The following is a 22,906-nucleotide window of genomic DNA, read 5'->3' on the forward strand; positions in this document are numbered from 1 at the left end:
GTTTTCATTGTATTGAGATAAGCGGCTGATGTAGAAGAGTTTATCTTGTCCTTGATTTCTAAATCTGATGGGGATAAAATGTATGATGGATATGGTGAACAAATTTCTTGCTATCGAAGAACAAGGCATCATCAATATACAATGTATTTAAATAAGAAATGGAAGGACGTGGCACGGTCTTTGTGACCAGTACTGATAAACTTTCTGATACGCCCAGAGACTTATAAAAGCAAAACCACGTCAGTCAAGAGAGAGTACAGTTTGTTCACCAAATTCGACAAGATATTGTCAACCAGAAACTTTGTATGATATCCACAGCGCCTTGGCTTGTACTTTTTACACAAACGTGAAACACTTTTTACCTTTTTTGAAAGGAAACCAATAATAATCATAGCATGAAGGTATTCTCAAAGTTTGAAATTGGGCAAGGTGGCGCATAACGTGGAAAAATCTCATTCTCTTGTTAAAGAAATGCTTTTCAGGAGAGTATGTTTAAGATTGCTCCAAAATCCTCCTGAGTTCTTTAAAACCAACAAACCACTTCTCGAGTAAACAAAATCACAATAAGAGTGTAGCTCTGATTTGATAGTTAACACTCGTAAAAATATGCTTTGAAACAGGTTATCTTGAGCAGCGATAAAATGCTGATCATATAAATACGTGTGAAGTTTAGAAAGAAATGCAGGAGGCCCGGCATCAGAAAGAATAGTAATAATGAAGCATAATAAGTCTGTGTTTTTCCTTTACGATGATAATGCGTGGGTTTCATTCGTTACTGATAATGTAATAAAAATTTGCAGATAACCACTCGGGTTTGTTGTACGAGCATTTATGCGATTGCTATAAACATAATTTTTTGATTTGTAATCAGCGTTCATACATCTCATAAAACATTTTCTATTGATGATCATTTTATAGTTTGTGTAATGATAAAAGGAACAATACTTTTTAGTTTAGTGAAATATAACTATTTCAAACTGCCGGAGAGTAAAACGACAATAATATATATCAAAAGTTAGGGGACACCCGGGTTCGAACCAGGGACCTCTCGATCTGCAGTCGAATGCTCTACCACTGAGCTATATCCCCACATATATACTCTCACCTCTCTCGTGATTTAAGTCCCTAGTAAAATCTATTGGCAACCACTACAACAGCTGTCCACAAAAATATATCTAAGAAAATAAAACGATCATACAGCAAATGATAATGTAAATCAATAACCCACTGGCAACATTTGTACATACCGACGGACATGTAGACAGGTATCTACTAGTCCAGAGCGATAGTTAGATAAGGTAATGTACTGCTGGTGTAAGACTTCTATGAATAGATGGTCACATGAAAAAAATCCATTCATAGAAAACAAGTGGTAGGGTTTTCTTTTTTAGCACCCATTTAGGAAAATATATTTAAAGAGTGACCATCACTTCACGTTTCATTTTTTTAACAATCAGAAATATTTAGTGATGTTATAATAAATTTTGTGAAGTATATTCATGCTACATATCGTTTGTTTTTTTTAAAGGTATTTATTTAAGATATCCAAAATATTAATGGATAATATTATGTATTCGAAGTATTGGTATAAATGTACTGGAAATACCTACTGGTATAAATAGTAACACTTATGTACCGGGGAAAAATCATCGGTATAAATAGTTTGACTTACGAACTGGAAAAAATCTATCTGTATAAATGTTAAAGACCTGCATACTGGGATTAGTTATTGGTATTAATTTTTAAACTGTTACATCTTAAACGTTCATGAGGCTCACAAAAAAGAAATGTTTGGATATAAATGTAACACAAAAGGTATGTATCAATGTTATCATCAATGTAAAATACAGCTGTTTCACTACATTCCCATCTCACGGTCGCAGTATTTTTCATCAGTCATATCTCAGTATAGTTGTTATCTCCCCCTGATCGTGTTGGCTATAGATAATCACAGGTAAAAGTACATTTACATCTAGCCACACAACACTGGATAGTGATCATTCCGTGACCACAGATAAGTCCCTTCCTTAGTCACACATTAAGATAAAACGAAAGCATCGCTTAAATCACTTGTTCAATAAAAACTAAAATACATTGTAATCCAAAAATAAGATACGGAACGATTTTAAGAAATTTAACACCGATTTGACATAAGCGATGACACAGTATTGACCGCCGCAGCAAACAATTAGTTTCGGAACATGGATGGAAAATCAGTGTTTCAACAGAAAATAGCGTGAAGCCCAACGATCTCCAAAACCAATGTGTTAAATCCTTGATATTGAGCTGTAAAATTTGCTGTCCTCAACTATAACTGTTGGTGTTGCTTCTGGATCTCTCTGAACTAGAACTGATGTCGTTACTTCTGGATCTCTCTCAACTAGAACTGCTGTCGTTACTTCTGGATCTCTCTCAACTAGAACTGCTGTCGTTACTTCTGGATCTCTCTCCTCAACTAGAACAGCTGTCGTTACTTCTGGATCTCTCTCAAAAAGAACTGCTGTCGTTACTTCTGGATCTCTCTCCTCAAAAAGAACTGCTGTCGTTACTTCTGGATCTCTCTCAACTAGAACTGCTGTCGTTACTTCTGGATCTCTCTCAACTAGAACTGCTGTCGTTACTTCTGGATCTCTCTCTCAACTAGAACTGCTGTCGTTACTTCTGGATCTCTCTCAACTAGAACTGCTGTCGTTACTTCTGGATCTCTCTCCTCAAAAAGAACTGCTGTCGTTACTTCTGGATCTCTCTCAACTAGAACTGCTGTCGTTACTTCTGGATCTCTCTCAACTAGAACTGCTGTCGTTACTTCTGGATCTCTCTCAACTAGAACTGCTGTCGTTACTTCTGGATCTCTCTCAACTAGAACTGCTGTCGTTACTTCTGGATCTCTCTCAACTAGAACTGCTGTCGTTACTTCTGGATCTCTCTCCTCAACTAGAACTGCTGTCGTTACTTCTGGATCTCTCTCTCAACTAGAACTGCTGTCGTTACTTCTGGATCTATCTCCTCAGAAAGAACTGCTGTCGTTACTTCTGGATCTCTCTCAACTAGAACTGCTGTCGTTACTTCTGGATCTCTCTCAACTAGAACTGCTGTCGTTACTTCTGGATCTCTCTCTCAACTAGAACTGCTGTCGTTACTTCTGGATCTCTCTCAACTAGAACTGCTGTCGTTACTTCTGGATCTCTCTCTCTCAACTAGAACTGCTGTCGTTACTTCTGGATCTCTCTCTCTCTCTCTAGAAGAACTGCTGTCGTTACTTCTGGACTTCTGGATCTCTCTCTCTCTCTCTCAACTAGAACTGCTGTCGTTACTTCCTGATCTCTCTCTCAACTAGAACGTTAGAACTGCTCGTTACTTCAATAGAACTCTCTCTTCTGGATCTCTCTCTCAACTAGAACTGCTGTCGTTACTTCTGGATCTCTCTCTCAACTAGAACTGCTGTCGTTACTTCTGGATCTCTCTCTCAACTAGAACTGCTGTCGTTACTTCTGGATCTCTCTCTCAACTAGAACTGCTGTCGTTACTTCTGGATCTCTCTCAACTAGAACTGCTGTCGTTACTTCTGGATCTCTCTCAACTAGAACTGCTGTCGTTACTTCTGGATCTCTCTCTCTCTCGTTAATCTCTCTAGAACTGCTGTCGTTACTTCTGGATCTCTCTCTCAACTAGAACTGCTGTCGTTACTGCTAGAACTGCTGTCGTTACTTCTGGACTGCTGTCGTTCTCTCTCTCTCAACTAGAACTGCTGTCGTTACTTCTGGAACTGCTGTCTCTCTCTCTCTCAACTAGAACTGCTGTCGTTACTTCCTGGATCTCTCTCTCAACTAGAACTGCTGTCGTTACTTCTGGATCTCTATCTCTCTCTCAACTAGAACTGCTGTCGTTACTTCTGGATCTCTCTCTCAACTAGAACTGCTGTCGTTACTTCTGGATCTCTCTCTCAACTAGAACTGCTGTCGTTACTTCTGGATCTCTCTCTCAACTAGAACTACTGTCGTTACTTCTGGATCTCTCTCAACTAGAACTGCTGTCGTTACTTCTGGATCTCTCTCCTCAACTAGAACTGCTGTCGTTACTTCTGGATCTCTCTCTCAACTAGAACTGCTGTCGTTACTTCTGGATCTCTCTCTCAACTAGAACTGCTGTCGTTACTTCTGGATCTCTCTCTCAACTAGAACTGCTGTCGTTACTTCTGGATCTCTCTCTCAACAAGAACTGCTGTCGTTACTTCTGGATCTCTCTCTCTCTCTCTCAACTAGAACTGCTGTCGTTACTTCTGGATCTCTCTCTCAACTAGAACTGCTGTCGTTACTTCTGGATCTCTCTCTCAACTAGAACTGCTGTCGTTAATCTCTCTCTCTGCTGTCGTTACTTGATCTCTCTCAACTAGAACTGCTGTCGTTACTTCTGGATCTCTCTCAACTAGAACTGCTGTCGTTACTTCTGGATCTCTCTCTCAACTAGAACTGCTGCCGTTACTTCTGGATCTCTCTCCTCAATTAGAAGTGCTGTCGTTACTTCTGGATCTCTCTCTCAACTAGAACTGCTGTCGTTACTTCCTGATCTCTCTCTCAACTAGAACTACTGTCGTTACTTCTGGATCTCTCTCCTCAACTAGAAGTGCTGTCGTTACTTCTGGATCTCTCTCTCAACTAGAACTGCTATCGTTACTTCTGGATCTCTCTGAACTAGAACTGCTGTCGTTACTTCTGGATCTCTCTCTCAACAAGAACTGCTGCCGTTACTTCGTTGAACTGCTGTCGTTACTTCTGGATCTCTCTCTCAACTAGAACTGCTGTCGTTACTTCTGGATCTCTCTCTCAACAAGAACTGCTGCCGTTACTTCTGGATCTCTCTCAATTAGAACTGCTGTCGTTACTTCTGGATCTCTCTCAACTAGAACTGCTGTCGTTACTTCTGGATCTCTCTCTCAACTAGAACTGCTGTCGTTACTAATGATCGCTAACCACAACTAGAACTGCTGTCGTTACTTCTGGATCTCTCTCTCTCAACAAGAACTAGAACTGCTGTCGTTACTTCTGGATCTCTCTCAACTAGAACTGCTGTCGTTACTTCTGGATCTCTCTCTCAACTAGAACTGCTGTCGTTACTTCCGGATCTCTCTCTCAACTAGAACTGCTGTCGTTACTTCTGGATCTCTCTCCTCAACTAGAACTGCTGTCGTTACTTCTGGATCTCTCTCAACTAGAACTGCTGTCGTTACTTCTGGATCTCTCTCAACTAGAACTGCTGTCGTTACTTCTGGATCTTTCTCCTAAACATGAACTCAAAGGAGCACTGCAGACGCTATTTCCGGTATTCTTTCCTCAACAAGACCTCCTCTTGTCATTTCTTTTCTTTTTTTTTCTACCAGTACTTCTCTCAATGATTTCATCAAAGAACGTGCAATGGCTATAGTTTGTTGGGGTCATGCCTTTTCATTCTGGAAATCACAATCAGCTAGGCGATAGTTGTTCAGCTACTACGAGTGTTATCTGAAGACGATGGCGTAGATCAACATGGCACCAAGCTGACTTCATACTATTGTTTTGTGATCAAGACTGTATTACAAATCTGGGTTTCTTAAAGGAACCAAAAGGGTAGAGTGTAGACAAAAGCTGTTTTGAATCGCTGTAAGGGCTCGACTTTACAGTACATTAAAAGCTACAGATATGATGAAAAGGTTACAGTACATTATATTTTTATACACTAAAGTACAGGTTATCTTCTAGGTTGGAACGACCCTGGTGAGTGAACTTTTGATGATAATGTGTATACTACTGACACAGAAACTGAATTAGGTAACAAAATCTAGGTGTATCTTCAGATACAAAGGAAAATATCACTCAGCATTTTATGTAACCTTTTCCCTGTGTAATAGTAACATGGATATATTAAAACTACTTTTATTCTGCTATTGTGTCGTCGGGTTGGCCTACACTGCTGATGAGAAACCGAAATGTATGTTTCCAGCACAGTGGCAAAGCAACGTGTTCTTTGATTTTGGAATGATGATGGTTGTACCAGGACAAGCTAATGCCTCCGGAGTTTTCTACTATGATTATACCAACAGACAGATGAGGATCGACTTGGGTGGTAGAGAGTATACTAGCAATGTCTCATTTGATTATACCATAATATGGAAATTTAATGAGGTAAGACGCCTTGTAATGTAGGATTAGTCAACTTCCTTCATTCTTTGAGATTTTGTAAATAAAATACAGTGAGATTATTCGATATAGGGAGCCATATGTATGCTGATACATCGTACATAATAGTTGTTACACTGTTGTGCTAACACGGAAACTAATTTTTAATTAGCTGTACATACTTGTTATAAGCATATTTGTTATTACATTGTGTTTAATTGTTATAACCCTGTACATAATTGTGTTACAATGTACGTTCTACATCATCATTATGACGTTGTTTCTGATGTCCCCTCTACAACATGAAGAACGTACTGATGGTAGGTAAGGTACACCATCCCTATAAATACCAACGTTAATAACAGTGGAATCTAGTCACTATGTTTTGACAAGTGAAATAACACTAATAAACAAATGAGAATGTTCTAACCTCTCTATTTTCCTGATTTGATATCGATATTACCTGTAATTCGAGACGATAAAGACTTCAGGCTGTCCAGGTTTAATTTTTATAAGCGTCAATATTTTAAGTGTCCTGTCTAATTCACAGTCTGCTTTCTACACCGTGGATCACATTAACAAAACTTGTGATCGAGACGTTGGTATCAGTGATTTCTGGGAACAGTGGCAAGGACTGCCGGGTAAGAGGTGCAGTTATTATCTCATTTTCTGAAAGAGAAATTATAAAGATATACCAGATACGATGTTTATGTACTCGGTTTCACGGTAATATGAATGATGTGACGTGTATATCAGGATTCCTTTCATATGCATTCATAACGGTAAAAACACATCTGTTTTATATACAGTGACGGCAGTAACAGGTTTAGAGACTGTTTAATGTACGTCCAACACCTCTACTCATTAGTGTTGTTCTCTCAATCAGGTGACTCTTCGCCACAACATTTTGGGAATTTGGGAAGTACAAAAAAAGTAGTACACCAATACTCTCTGGTACGAGATATAGGAGAACCTACAGGAAACGTCTCCATTTCAATCGATGTCCTCGCAGGTCAGTGTATATTCTGTTAGTCTTAAGCGATGCATCGCTACAGTACAATATTATTCGGGTTCATCTGAAATGTAACACGATATGTGATTAGCCAGTGAAAAAATGTGCAACATTATACCCGAGTGTACCATCTGCAGAATATTCATTTGCATATCAAAGCCGTATGACGATTATTAATGACGTCAATGACCACAACTAGCCTCGCCACGTCAAGAAAATGACGTCAATGACAACGACAGGCCTCGACACGTCACGGAAATGACATCAATGACCACGACTGGAATCGACACGTTAAGAAAATGACGTCAATGTCCAAGACTGGCCTCGACACGTGAGGGAAATGACCTCAGTGACCACGACTGTCTTCGACATGTCAGGGAAATGACGTCAATGACCACGACTGGCCTCGACGTTGACGTCATTTCCCTGGCGTGTCGAGGCCAGTCGTGGTCATTGACGTCATTTTCCTGACATGTCGAGGCCAGTCTTGGTCATTTACGTCATTTTCCAGTCGTGTCGAGGCCAGTAGTGGTCATTGACATCATTTCCCTGACGTGGCCTCGACACGTCAGAAAAATGACCATGACTGGCCTTCGACACGTCAGGAAAATGACATTAGAAACAGTCTCTAAAGGTCTAAAAAATGTTATTTATGTCATGAATAAAAAACAAACTTATGATATTATGCACAAAAACGGTTCTGGGTCATCGTGTTTTGCTTGGTTGAAACTGTCTTGTTTCGGCGGTCTAGCATAATTAAACTGCTCAAAGCACACACAGTAAAGTAATCCCCTGAAAATATATCAATGGATGAGCATACACGCTTTTTTACCGATGTGATATTTTCTTGTCTCAACATATTGTGAAATGGGGGATTCAACTGTCATGACACAATGGTATGACGTCACAATTACAATTTAGCCTTTCTTTGACATCATTAAAAAAGACCAAAAAAAAATCCAACATTCTTATAATCATTGACACACAGGTTGGTGAGATCGATGTAGAAAACGATTAAGTTAAATTGGAGGTGAGGTATGGCTATTTTAGGAAACACGAAGCTTACCGAGTATTTGCAACTTAATAATTTTTTCCTGAGGGTAGAGATCCCCCTATCTGACCAAAGAATGGGCTAAAAGATTACTTTTCTCTCACCCTGTAGGGCTTATTACAAGTAGGTAAGTGTTTTATTGCCCAAGTGTTTGGCGACTTTGACGTGACGTCAAAGATTCGAAAGGGTTATTGAATTGTTGACGTCACGTCATGTCATTGTCTTGAAGGGGAATCCCATTTCTCAGTTTGGATTAATAGAATCTTTCATCCCCTTTAGAGTGAGATTAGGGTGTTTCTCAACCCAAGGTGAAAGATTATTAAGTTGTCTCACCCTGTTTGCCTTGTCCAAGTGCATGTGTGTAAACAAAAACATGTGGAGGCTTGTGAATAGTGACGATGCTCGCACCTCGGGCATTGTGAACATCCTACTCAAAATATAATTCTAGTGTACATGCCTATAAAAATTCAAATAAGATTATACTCTTGATATTTTACATACGTGTATATTTTTATCAATAATGTTGTGGATTAAGATGAGTTTAAATCTTGATGATAACACAAGGTTTTCAGGGGAAAGATTATCAAGCTCTCAAACACTCGGCAAGTCCGTATTTGACAGCTTAATGATCTTTCCCCTGGGGTCGAGATCCCTCAATCTCACTTAGAGAGGATAAAAGATTCTATTAATCTCGCACCTGAAAAAGGAATGTAACCCTGTGAAAGATTCTACTAGTCGCCTACATCACGCTACAGAATTTCTCCTTTATGGTCTAGGGGATGTTTGTCCACCTCTTCGGTTGGCCCTCAGCGATCTGGGAATCGCTCCTTTCGGAACATTTACATATTATTATGAATTTGTGGACCGAGCCGATATCAAAAACCCGAAAGTGTTCACACCTCCACCCCACTGTCAGAACATTACATTACCAGTAAGTACTAACCCGAAAGTGTTCACACCTCCATCCCAATGTCGGAACATTACATTACTATTAAGTACTAACCCGAAAGTGTTCACTCCTCCATCCCACTGTCAGAATATTACATTACCAGTAAGTACTAACCCGGAAGTGTTCACTCCTCCACCCCACTGTCAGAACATTACATTATCGGTAAGTACTAACCCGAAAGTGTTTACACCTCCACCCACTGTCAGAACATTACATTACCTGTAGGTACTAACCCGAAAGTGTTCACACCTCCATCCCACTGTCGGAACATTACATTACCAGTAAGTACTAACCCGAAAGTGTTCACACCTCCATCCCACTGTCAGAACATTACATTACCAGTAAGTACTAACCCGAAAGTGTTCACACCTCCATCCCACTGTCGGAACATTACTTTACCTGTAAGTACTAACAGGTATGTGTTCAAACCTCCATCCCGCTGTCGGTACATTACATTACCAGTAAGTACTAATTCGAAAGTGTTCACACCTCCACCCCACTGTCAGAACATTACATTACCGGTAAGTACTAACCCGAAAGTGTTCACACCTCAATCCAAATGTCGGAACATTACATTACCAGTAAGTACTAACCCGAAAGTGTTCCCTCCTTCTCCACCCCACTGTCAGAACATTACATTACCTGTAAGTACTAACCAGAAAGTGTTCACACATCCATCCCACTGTCGGAACATTACATAATCGGTAGGTACTAATCCGAAAGTGTTCACTCCTCCATCCCACTGTCAGAACATTACATTACCTGTAAGTACTAACAGGTATGTGTTCACACCTCCACCCCACTGTCAGAACATTACATTACCTGTAAGTACTAACCCGAAAGTGTTCCCTCCTCCTCCACCCCAATGTCAGAACATTATATTACCTGTAAGTACTAACCCGAAAGTGTTCACTCCTCCACCCCACTGTCAGAACATTACATTACCTGTAAGTACTAACCCGAAAGTGTTCACACCTCCATCCCACTGTCAGAACATTACATTACCAGTAAGTACTAACCCGAAAGTGTTCACACCTCCATCCCACTGTCGGAACATTACATAATCGGTAGGTACTAATCCGAAAGTGTTCACTCCTCCATCCCACTGTCAGAACATTACATTACCTGTAAGTACTAACAGGTATGTGTTCACACCTCCACCCTACTGTCAGAACATTACATTACCTGTAAGTACTAACCCGAAAGTGTTCCCTCCTCCTCCACCCCAATGTCAGAACATTATATTATCGGTAAGTACTAACCCGAAAGTGTTCACTCCTCCACCCCACTGTCAGAACATTACATTACCTGTAAGTACTAACCCGAAAGTGTTCCCACCTCCTTCATCCCACTGTCAGAACATTACATTACCAGTAAGTACTAACCCGAAAGTGTTCACACCTCCACCCCACTGTCGGAACATTACATAATCGGTAGGTACTAACCCGAAAGTGTTCCCACCTCCTTCATCCCACTGTCAGAACATTACATTACCAGTAAGTACTAACCCGAAAGTGTTCACACCTCCACCCCACTGTCAGAACATTACATTACCAGTAAGTACTAACCCGAAAGTGTTCACACCTCCATCCCACTGTCAGAACATTACATTACCAGTAAGTACTAACCCGGAAGTGTTCACACCTCCACCACACTGTCAGAACATTACATTACCAGTAAGTACTAACCCGAAAGTGTTCCCTCCTCCTCCACCCCACTGTCAGAACATTACATTACCAGTAAGTACTAACCCGAATGTGTTCCCTCCTTCTCCATCCCACTGTCAGAACATTATATTATCGGTAGGTACTAATCCGAAAGTGTTCACACCTCCATCCCACTGTCAGAACATTATATTATCGGTAAGTACTAACCCGAAAGTGTTCACTCCTCCACCCCACTGTCAGAACATTACATTACCAGTAAGTACTAACCCGAAAGTGTTCACACCGCCATCCCACTGTCGGAACATTACATTATCGGTACGTACTAACCCGAAAGTGTTCCCTCCTCCTCCACCCCACTGTCAGAACATTACATTACCAGTAAGTACTAACCCGAATGTGTTCCCTCCTTCTCCATCCCACTGTCAGAACATTATATTATCGGTAGGTACTAATCCGAAAGTGTTCACACCTCCATCCCACTGTCAGAACATTATATTATCGGTAAGTACTAACCCGAAAGTGTTCACTCCTCCACCCCACTGTCAGAACATTACATTACCAGTAAGTACTAACCCGAAAGTGTTCACACCGCCATCCCACTGTCGGAACATTACATTATCGGTACGTACTAACCCGAAAGTGTTCCCTCCTCCTCCACCCCACTGTCAGAACATTACATTACCAGTAAGTACTAACCCGAATGTGTTCCCTCCTTCTCCATCCCACTGTCAGAACATTATATTATCGGTAGGTACTAATCCGAAAGTGTTCACACCTCCATCCCACTGTCAGAACATTATATTATCGGTAAGTACTAACCCGAAAGTGTTCACTCCTCCACCCCACTGTCAGAACATTACATTACCAGTAAGTACTAACCCGAAAGTGTTCACACCGCCATCCCACTGTCGGAACATTACATTATCGGTACGTACTAACCCGAAAGTGTTCCCTCCTCCTCCACCCCACTGTCAGAACATTACATTACCAGTAAGTACTAACCCGAATGTGTTCCCTCCTTCTCCATCCCACTGTCAGAACATTATATTATCGGTAGGTACTAATCCGAAAGTGTTCACACCTCCATCCCACTGTCAGAACATTATATTATCGGTAAGTACTAACCCGAAAGTGTTCACTCCTCCACCCCACTGTCAGAACATTACATTACAAGTAAGTACTAACCCGAAAGTGTTCCCTCCTCCACCACCCCACTGTCAGAACATTACATTATCGGTAAGTACTGACCCGAATGTGTTCCCTCCTTCTCCATCCCACTGTCAGAACATTATATTATCGGTAAGTACTAACCCGAAAGTGTTCACTCCTCCACCCCACTGTCAGAACATTACATTACAAGTAAGTACTAACCCGAAAGTGTTCCCTCCTCCACCACCCCACTGTCAGAACATTACATTATCGGTAAGTACTGACCCGAATGTGTTCCCTCCTTCTCCATCCCACTGTCAGAACATTATATTATCGGTAAGTACTAACCCGAAAGTGTTCACTCCTCCACCCCACTGTCAGAACATTACATTACCAGTAAGTACTGACCCGAATGTGTTCCCTCCTCCTCCATCCCAATGTCAGAACATTACATTACTTGTAAGTACTAACAGGTATGTGTTCACTCCTCCACCCCACTGTCAGAACATTACATTACCAGTAAGTACTAACCCGAAAGTGTTCACACCTCCATCCCACTGTCAGAACATTACATTATCGGTAAGTACTAACCCGAAAGTGTTCACACCTCCATCCCACTGTCAGAACATTACATTATCGGTAAGTACTAACCCGAAAGTGTTCACACCTCCATCCCACTGTCAGAACATTACATTACCAGTAAGTACTAACCCGGAAGTGTTCACACCTCCACCACGCTGTCAGAACATTACATTACCTGTAAGTACTAACCCGAAAGTGTTCCCTCCTCCTCCACCCCAATGTCAGAACATTATATTATCGGTAAGTACTAACCCGAAAGTGTTCACTCCTCCACCCCACTGTCAGAACATTACATTACCTGTAAGTACTAACCCGAAAGTGTTCCCACCTCCTTCATCCCACTGTCAGAACATTACATTACCAGTAAGTACTAACCCGAAAGTGTTCACACCTCCACCCCACTGTCGGAACATTACATAATCGGTAGGTACTAACCCGAAAGTGTTCCCACCTCCTTCATCCCACTGTCAGAACATTACATTACCAGTAAGTACTAACCCGAAAGTGTTCACACCTCCACCCCACTGTCAGAACATTACATTACCAGTAAGTACTAACCCGAAAGTGTTCACACCTCCATCCCACTGTCAGAACATTACATTACCAGTAAGTACTAACCCGGAAGTGTTCACACCTCCACCACACTGTCAGAACATTACATTATCGGTAAGTACTAACCCGAAAGTGTTTACACCTCCACCCCACTGTCAGAACATTACATTACCAGTAAGTACTAACCCGAATGTGTTCCCTCCTTCTCCATCCCACTGTCAGAACATTATGTTATCGGTAGGTACTAATCCGAAAGTGTTCACACCTCCATCCCACTGTCAGAACATTATATTATCGGTAAGTACTAACCCGAAAGTGTTCACTCCTCCACCCCACTGTCAGAACATTACATTACCAGTAAGTACTAACCCGAAAGTGTTCACACCGCCATCCCACTGTCGGAACATTACATTATCGGTACGTACTAACCCGAAAGTGTTCCCTCCTCCTCCACCCCACTGTCAGAACATTACATTACCAGTAAGTACTAACCCGAATGTGTTCCCTCCTTCTCCATCCCACTGTCAGAACATTATATTATCGGTAGGTACTAATCCGAAAGTGTTCACACCTCCATCCCACTGTCAGAACATTATATTATCGGTAAGTACTAACCCGAAAGTGTTCACTCCTCCACCCCACTGTCAGAACATTACATTACCAGTAAGTACTAACCCGAAAGTGTTCACACCGCCATCCCACTGTCGGAACATTACATTATCGGTACGTACTAACCCGAAAGTGTTCCCTCCTCCTCCACCCCACTGTCAGAACATTACATTACCAGTAAGTACTAACCCGAATGTGTTCCCTCCTTCTCCATCCCACTGTCAGAACATTATATTATCGGTAGGTACTAATCCGAAAGTGTTCACACCTCCATCCCACTGTCAGAACATTATATTATCGGTAAGTACTAACCCGAAAGTGTTCACTCCTCCACCCCACTGTCAGAACATTAATTTACTGTATTTTTGTTCACGTAAGTTTTCCCTCCTCCACCACCCCACTGTCAGAACATTACATTATCGGTAAGTACTGACCCGAATGTGTTCCCTCCTTCTCCATCCCACTGTCAGAACATTATATTATCGGTAAGTACTAACCCGAAAGTGTTCACTCCTCCACCCCACTGTCAGAACATTACATTACAAGTAAGTACTAACCCGAAAGTGTTCCCTCCTCCACCACCCCACTGTCAGAACATTACATTATCGGTAAGTACTGACCCGAATGTGTTCCCTCCTTCTCCATCCCACTGTCAGAACATTATATTATCGGTAAGTACTAACCCGAAAGTGTTCACACCTCCACCCCACTGTCAGAACATTACATTACATGTAAGTACTAACCCGAATGTGTTCCCTCCTTCTCCATCCCACTGTCAGAACATTACATTACCAGTAAGTACTAACCCGAATGTATTCACACCTCCATCCCAATGTCGGAACATTACATTATCGGTAAATACTAACCCGAAAGTGTCCACTCCTCCATCCCAATGTCGGAACATTACATTATCGGTAAATACTAACCCGAAAGTGTCCACTCCTCCATCCCAATGTCGGAACATTACATTATCGGTAAATACTAACCCGAAAGTGTCCACTCCTCCATCCCAATGTCGGAACATTACATTATCGGTAAATACTAACCCGAAAGTGTCCACTCCTCCATCCCAATGTCGGAACATTACATTACATGTAAGTACTAACCCGAATGTGTTCCCTCCTCCTCCTTCCCACTGTCAGAACATTACATTACCAGTAAGTACTAACCCGAATGTATTCACACCTCCACCCCACTGTCAGAACATTACATTACCAGTAAGTACTAACCCGAATGTATTCACACCTCCATCCCAATGTCGGAACATTACATTATCGGTAAATACTAACCCGAAAGTGTCCACTCCTCCATCCCAATGTCGGAACATTACATTACCTGTAAGTACTAACCCGAAAGTGTTCACACCTCCACCCCACTGTCAGAACATTACATTACCAGTAAGTACTAACCCGAATGTGTTCCCTCCTTCTCCATCCCACTGTCAGAACATTACATTACCTGTAAGTACTAACCCGGAAGTGTTCACACCTCCATCCCACTGTCAGAACATTACATTACCTGTAAGTACTAACCCGAAAGTGTTTACACCTCCACCCCACTGTCAGAACATTACATTACCAGTAAGTACTAACCCGAAAGTGTTCACACCTCCATCCCACTGTCAGAACATTACATTACCAGTAAGTACTAACCCGAAAGTGTTCACACCTCCACCCCACTGTCAGAACATTACATTACCAGTAAGTACTAACCCGAATGTGTTCCCTCCTCCTCCATCCCACTGTCAGAACATTACATTACCGGTAAGTACTAACCCGAAAGTGTTCACACCTCCACCCCACTGTCAGAACATTACATTATCGGTAAGTACTAACCCGAAAGTGTTCACACCTCCATCCCACTGTCAGAACATTACATTATCGGTAAGTACTAACCCGAAAGTGTTCACACCTCCATCCCACTGTCAGAACATTACATTATCGGTAAGTACTAACCCGAATGTATTCCCTCCTCCATCTGACTATCAGAACTTACCCGAATATGTTCACTCCTTCGCCTCACTGGTACGTTGCTTGTAGGGTTCACTTAACTCGTCGCTTCCTCGGATTCTAAGTGTCTGTACTGATGTCATCCCATAATTGTTTTGTTATTTCCAACAGAATGTATGATACAGTATATAGATATGAATAAATCAATTATATAAAAACCTTTTACATTCGTTGTTATGTAATAATTACGTACCTAATATATTTGTTGTCTTACACTTAAATAAATTCTTTTTTCAGTATAACTCCCACAGGAAACGGAGGTTTCCAAGACATATTGGTCTTTTCATGGGATAAAGAAGACTGTGCCCTGATGAGTAGCTTATCACGGTGTACAAAGTTGTTCCTTTCATTAAACGATAATTGTAAATGAAGTTTTGTTGCTTTTTTATATATATTTTCAAGAGAAATACTCATTCAGTTTCTTCGGTTCTAAATTGATCATGTTATTGAGTGACTGTCCAACTGACTGACTGTCTGTCTGTCTGTCTGTCTGTCTGTCCGTCCGTCAGTCCGTCCGTCTGTATGTCTGTCTGTCTTATCATCAACTTTTCATAGATTGTATAATAAGTATGGCTTTTCTTATTATATAAAAAAACTTGTACAGACAGGACGGCAGATCGGGACAAAGCACTCAAAACTAAAAAAAATTACTAAAACTGAATCCTTAGTTCCAATCTTTAATTTCATATATAACATATACATTACCTTTGACTTTCAGTGTGTATTCACCTGTAAGTACATGTATATAACACGTGTAAGTACATGTATATAACACCTATAAGTACATGTATATAACACGTGTAAGTACATATATATAACACTTGTAAATACAGGTATTTAACACGTGTAAGTACATATATATAACACTTGTAAATACAGGTATTTAACACGTGTAAGTACATATATATAACAATTGTAAATACAGGTATTTAACACGTGTAAGTACATATATATAACACTTGTAAATACAGGTATTTAACACGTGTAAGTACATATATATAACACTTGTAAATACAGGTATTTAACACGTGTAAGTACATGTATATAACACCTGTAAGTACATGTATATAACACTTGTAAGTACATGTATATAACACCTATAAGTACATGTATATAACACGTGTAAGTACATATATATAACACTTGTAAATACAGGTATTTAACACGTGTAAGTACATATATATAACACTTGTAAATACAGGTATTTAACACGTGTAAGTACATATATATAACACTTGTAAATACAGGTATTTAACACGTGTAAGTACATATATATAACACTTGTAAATACAGGTATTTAACACGTGTAAGTACATATATATAACACCTGTAAGTACATGTATATAACACGTGTAAGTACATGTATATAACACCTGTAAGTACATGTTTATAACACCTGTAAGTTCACATTACTGGCCATGTTAATAAGTCGTTGTGTTAAGTAGTTTCAATGTTGATGAGTGGTCAGGGTTACCATGGATCGTGTTATTGATGCTCGTGTTATCTAGTGCTCGTGTTACCCAGTGTTTATTCGAATGACCAAGTGAACTGACTGATCACTTAACGCGTTTCCTGGTCGTGTTTCCATGTCACGCATGATTGACGTCATTACTTAGGTAAGCTATTGATAATATTAATTTACATACATATCATCGTCATTGATATTGTTTTCTTTTTTATTTTCAAACCACTGACAAAGACTTAAAATTGGTGGTGCTGACAACACTGTTTCCCGTCGTGTTGTACATGTTCCTTGATCCGTGCCATTCTAAACGAAAAGAAATGGTAGTTGTTGGTGAATTATAAAATAAGGCTGAAAAAGGATGTGTAATATACTTATAATTCAATGAAGAATGTAAACTATTACCTTTATTATGTAATTGTTTCCTCTGTTTTCAATATGGTTGCGAAACAATATATTTCAATGCCGAGGACATAGCAGAAAATGTATATTTAGAGTAATATCACTAAGGAGATATCTAATTACCAAAGGTTGGTTGAAACTGATTAAAACGTGATGTTGTGTTCTCAAGGAGGTTCGTGTAGAATTATATGAATGTAATTGACTTGAAATTAAGAAATAATCATTGCTGTACATGTATTATTCTTTAACAAACGATATCCTAGATACGTATCTACGGCGTTCGTCGTATCAGTTACTTATATCCCCATCCTCTACCTGGGCGGTGGAGGGTGAGTAAGGTGTCATGTCAGATTCTTACCTTTACTGATTATGTTTTCATCGTGATCTGTAACTTAACAACGAGTAATTGTTTCCCTCCAGGTTTACACATATCATTGTCATCCCTTCACTCCACACCACTGTATACAAATTATATGCCACTCCACACCACTGTATACAAATTATAAACCGCTCCACACCACTGTATACAAATTATATGCCACTCCACACCACTGTATACAAATTATATGCCACTCCATACCACTGTATACAAATTATAAACCGCTCCACACCACTGTATACAAATTATAAACCGCTCCACACCACTGTATACAAATTATATGCCACTCCACACCACTGTATACAAATTATATGCCACTCCATACCACTGTATACAAATTATAAACCGCTCCACACCACTGTATACAAATTATATGCCACTCCATACCACTGTATACAAATTATAAACCACTCCACACCACTGTATACAAATTATATGCCACTCCATACCACTGTATACAAATTATATGCCACTCCACACCACTGTATACAAATTATAAACCACTCCACACCACTGTATACAAATTATATGCCACTCCACACCACTGTATACAAATTATATGCCACTCCATACCACTGTATACAAATTATAAACCGCTCCACACCACTGTATACAAATTATAAACCGCTCCACACCACTGTATACAAATTATATGCCACTCCACACCACTGTATACAAATTATAAACCGCTCCACACCACTGTATACAAATTATAAACCGCTCCACACCACTGTATACAAATTATAAACCACTCCACACCACTGTATACAAATTATATGCCACTCCACACCACTGTATACAAATTATAAACCGCTCCACACCACTGTATACAAATTATAAACCGCTCCACACCACTGTATACAAATTATAAACCACTCCACACCACTGTATACAAATTATATGCCACTCCACACCACTGTATACAAATTATAAACCGCTCCACACCACTGTATACAAATTATAAACCACTCCACACCACTGTATACAAATTAAAAACCGCTCCACACCACTGTATACAAATTATATGCCACTCCATACCACTGTATACAAATTATAAACCACTCCACACCACTGTATACAAATTATAAACCACTCCACACCACTGTATACAAATTATAAAGCGCTCCACACCACTGTATACAAATTATAAACCACTCCACACCACTGTATACAAATTATATGCCACTCCACACCACTGTATACAAATTATAAACCGCTCCACACCACTGTATACAAATTATAAACCACTCCACACCACTGTATACAAATTATAAACCACTCCACACCACTGTATACAAAATATAAACCACTCCACACCACTGTATACAAATTATATGCCACTCCACACCACTGTATGCAAATTATAAACCACTCCACACCACTGTATACAAATTATGTACCATGATTTTTAAAAAAAAATGTTGCTGTTGTAATTAGCATTATTCTTAATTAAGATTTCTGTTGACATTTCGGGAGATTGTTGTTACCACATCTGTTATCAGATCCTACGTCTTTATGTCTAAATTGAAGTAATTGTACACTGATGTAGTAATTATACTAAATTTGTCTGTCCTCCTTCCGTCAATTTATCTTGTACGTGATAATAATTCTAAACATTTTGGTGATGCAATTATTCCTATATTTGGTAACACTCATGTTTCAATAAATCAAGTCGTAAAACTGCTAGTGAAGTAAACATTTGCACGGTCTTGCTAGTTTCCCTCTTTGACCATTACACGTCCAAAAGAAGCTTAGTACGCAATTAAAGGGGCATAACTCCGGCGGGCTTGATTTCTAAAGTAAACTAGACACACAACCGGGTTTGACGAAGATATACACGGATATTGTTTCCAGTTTCCAATGTGATATCTTTATAACTGATAGTCGATATCAGTGCATAATTATGATTAACTGCAATTGATAACTGATTCTGAATGCATTGACGAGGAGATCAATGTGTTTTTTGAGAGATGTAGAAAATGCATCCGAAAGATAAACTGAATTTAATTAGTTAATGAATGAGTGATCTGGTGGTCTTGAATGCAGACCTTCATCGCCAATTCTTCATACATCTACAGCGATCTCGAATTTCTATTTCATTTTCATGACTACATTATTGTTACTATTTTTAGAATTTTGAATCATTTGTAAATAAAAACGTAATAGTATATGTATGATAGAGGTACACGTCCATGTACAGGGGCGACGCACCATAATTAATGTTTCTAACGATTTAATTGACCGAGTTTCTATATTTATATCCCTCCACTTTCACTTACTTTATCGTGATGCAAACTCCTTCCGTATATCAAATAATTATACAGTATATTGTCCGTTTATATAAGAAACACGAAAAGTTATAAAAAGTGTCTTTATCATGGCTTCAAATTACAGACTAGGAGCAGCATTCTCTTATAATACAATCCATACTTTGTACACAGCGACTGAGCCTTATCGATTGTTATCAAGGGGAATAGCCCCTGTAATCCCGCCCCTGAAAACGGCCCCATGATAAATAGTGATTTTCTGCCAATCAAAATTCACAAATTTCTTCATGTGCGGCGACGAACCAGGAAGGAAAATGTTTGTCGTTGTATTTAATTGTGACTGACAAAAGATAGGGATTGGATAGGAAGATGATATTTGGCCCTTACCGCCTCATCCTGTCACACTCAGTACAGCCTGTAGCACGTGCGTGTTAAGAGGGAAATTGCAAACCTACTATTAATGATGTTAGCAGGAAAACACACCGAGAGCGATGATGTGTATTCCGAGCCCTTCAGTCGACTGGCTCCCGTGCAGACTGCAACACAACCGTTCTCAACAACAAGTGGCTCAGTTGGGCAGCCCAAAAGGAACTCTCAAACTCGCAAAGCTTATCGTAAGGGAACAAAGGACAGAACCGAGAACGTTAACCGTGAACACTTTCATTCACAGGCGGGATGTTTACATGACACTATGGGGAACAGTTACAGTGAACCTGTTGAGATATATAACCCTAGTTCTGGATCAGTGACTGCGGGGGAGTTTACACCTGTCAATTCGGGGTTACCCGAGCGTGACGTTACTCACGAACGTGAAATTATCTCATATGATTTGGCAAAGTCTCCAGAACAGGTGCCACCGAAACAAGAGGTAAATACCTTCTCTAATATTAAGGTTTGTTTTTTGTCACTTGTTTCTGAAGATTTATCAGTTATGTGATGTAATACCAGATAATATGTCGACGATTCTTGACGATAACATACCACATGTAAATAACACTTCACCAGACAACTGGCGTGATCCATGATCCGCCGATTTGTTTACTAACACGATTCTGGTGTTAATTAAGTTTTAACTGATACTGTAATGAAATTGTGACCAAATACCTTTATGTTTTCATGTTTACCAGGATAACAAGTTGACTGTTAACCACCGGAACTCGTTAACCATAATGACAAACTGTACTTTATATACCTTAGTTCATACTAAATTTAACATGTCACACAGGTCCCTTTGGGCGACCTGGTGAATAACACATTACCACAATCTGTAATCTCTGTGTTATAGTGCTAATAACTTCATGTTCAGCATGGAACATGCACACACAAACAGTCTGGTAAGTGGCAGACCTGAGATTATACAATATGTCTTCACCTGTGTGTATTGTACCACAGACTTATCTCTGGCGGTGATTGTATGAAAATGTTTATAGTTTACTTGCATAAGTATCACTTCTGTACATTTATAATCTATCTTCATATCTGTTGGAATGAAGTCAGGATAATGAATTTTCTATATCAACATTCAAAATGATAAAATGCTGACAAAGCTACTGAGCACAATAATTTATATACATTTCAATAAAGGTTGGATTTATTTTGATTTTTGAGTGCAATATATTTTTCTGTGTGTATTCAGACATCTGCAAGTTACACAATATTTTTTTCTGTGTGTATTCGGACACCTGCAGGTTACATACTATTTTTCATCTCTGTATGCTTTCCTGGTCAAATAAAGGGGAGTGATATAATTTTATAATGATAATGAACCAGAATTGTTCCCATATGTATTTATAACATTACATCTGTATATCACAGATGGATTTATTATTTGTCACAAAGAATGTGTAGATTCTGTCATTGAATCACACAATATTCACATGAATCATGCTTCCACGCAGAAGCAAAACCTTCACGTTTGGCCACCACTGTCGCGTTACAACTGCAGCCCAAGACAACCACTATAAGACCTCTGTGATGATGAGATTTGAATTTTTCACTGTATGATGATGTCTCTGTGATCTTACTGGACATTCCATGTTATGACTGTTTTCAATTTCAGCATAACGCTTAAATACTAGGTTTGGTTTTACACTCATTATAACCTGATACATTCTTAATACTCCTGGTCATAATATTATTGCTTATACAAATATATGATGAGGTACTTATAGTCAATATAGTTCCAAGATGCCCTACTGGCAGATCTTTAGGAAACCAACTAGGATGGGGAGGGAGGAAAGAGGTCCCCTGGGGAGGGGAGGGACGGAAGAGGTCCCCTGGGGAGAGACGGGAGAGGTCGCCTGATCCATGATTACTCGAGATATATAAGCAGGTTTTGATTTTATTGTTAACAATGATGTGAATATACATGTGTTCTGTTAATGAGGTCATTTTCATTATGTCATTTTAGGAAGAGGAATGAGACGGGGTAGCTTTAACAGTCAATAATATATGTTGTATGTCTATAAAGATATTATTTCTTCTTACAGAATATTATGTCCTGTGACTAATCTAACCTTTAACATGTTTTTTGCGTACTTACCTAACCGTTAAGTTTACCTAACCTTTAACATGTTTTGTCCTGACTTATCTGCCTTGGGCAGTGTGTATTTTTTACTATTGCGATTGTGGATTTTGATCGTGTTTTGTAATGACAGGTTTGAT

General features: G+C 39.6%; 2 protein-coding genes and 1 non-coding gene across 3 annotated transcripts in view; 2 read left to right on the plus strand and 1 right to left on the minus strand.

Annotated features, from left to right (window-relative positions):
• Positions 1 to 1,017: 1,017 nt before the first annotated feature.
• Trnac-gca (transfer RNA cysteine (anticodon GCA)) lies at positions 1,018 to 1,089 on the minus strand. Its single transcript has one exon. It is a non-coding gene; the product is annotated as a tRNA-Cys (tRNA).
• A 4,799-nt stretch (positions 1,090 to 5,888) lies between these two features.
• LOC132554383 (uncharacterized) lies at positions 5,889 to 6,825 on the plus strand. The gene is made up of 2 exons (XM_060218693.1): positions 5,889 to 6,158; positions 6,703 to 6,825. Exons 1-2 carry the CDS (start codon positions 5,889 to 5,891, stop codon positions 6,823 to 6,825), a joined length of 393 nt encoding a protein of 130 aa, XP_060074676.1.
• Positions 6,826 to 20,701: 13,876 nt separating this feature from the next.
• LOC132553769 (uncharacterized) overlaps positions 20,702 to 22,906 on the plus strand; it is a 46,327-nt gene continuing 44,122 nt past the window's right edge. The window contains exon 1 of the mRNA XM_060218045.1: positions 20,702 to 21,110. Within this exon, the coding sequence (XP_060074028.1) occupies positions 20,703 to 21,110 (408 nt within the window). The 5' untranslated portion in view covers position 20,702. The remainder of the gene's footprint in view (positions 21,111 to 22,906) is intronic.

Source organism: Ylistrum balloti, unplaced genomic scaffold (assembly GCF_031769215.1).
Source record: "Ylistrum balloti isolate Yb309-2 unplaced genomic scaffold, AGI_CSIRO_Ybal_v1 Utg369640, whole genome shotgun sequence".
NCBI classification, from domain to species: domain Eukaryota; kingdom Metazoa; phylum Mollusca; class Bivalvia; order Pectinida; family Pectinidae; genus Ylistrum; species Ylistrum balloti.

What these genes read in the sequence shown, in the direction of transcription:
- LOC132554383 (XM_060218693.1), top strand. Translation starts at nt 5,889, where the DNA reads ATGGATATATTAAAACTACTTTTATTCTGCTATTGTGTCGTCGGGTTG. An exon ending in TAATATGGAAATTTAATGAG is followed by an intron (nt 6,159 to 6,702) that starts GTAAGACGCCTT and finishes TCTAATTCACAG; the next exon opens with TCTGCTTTCTACACCGTGGA.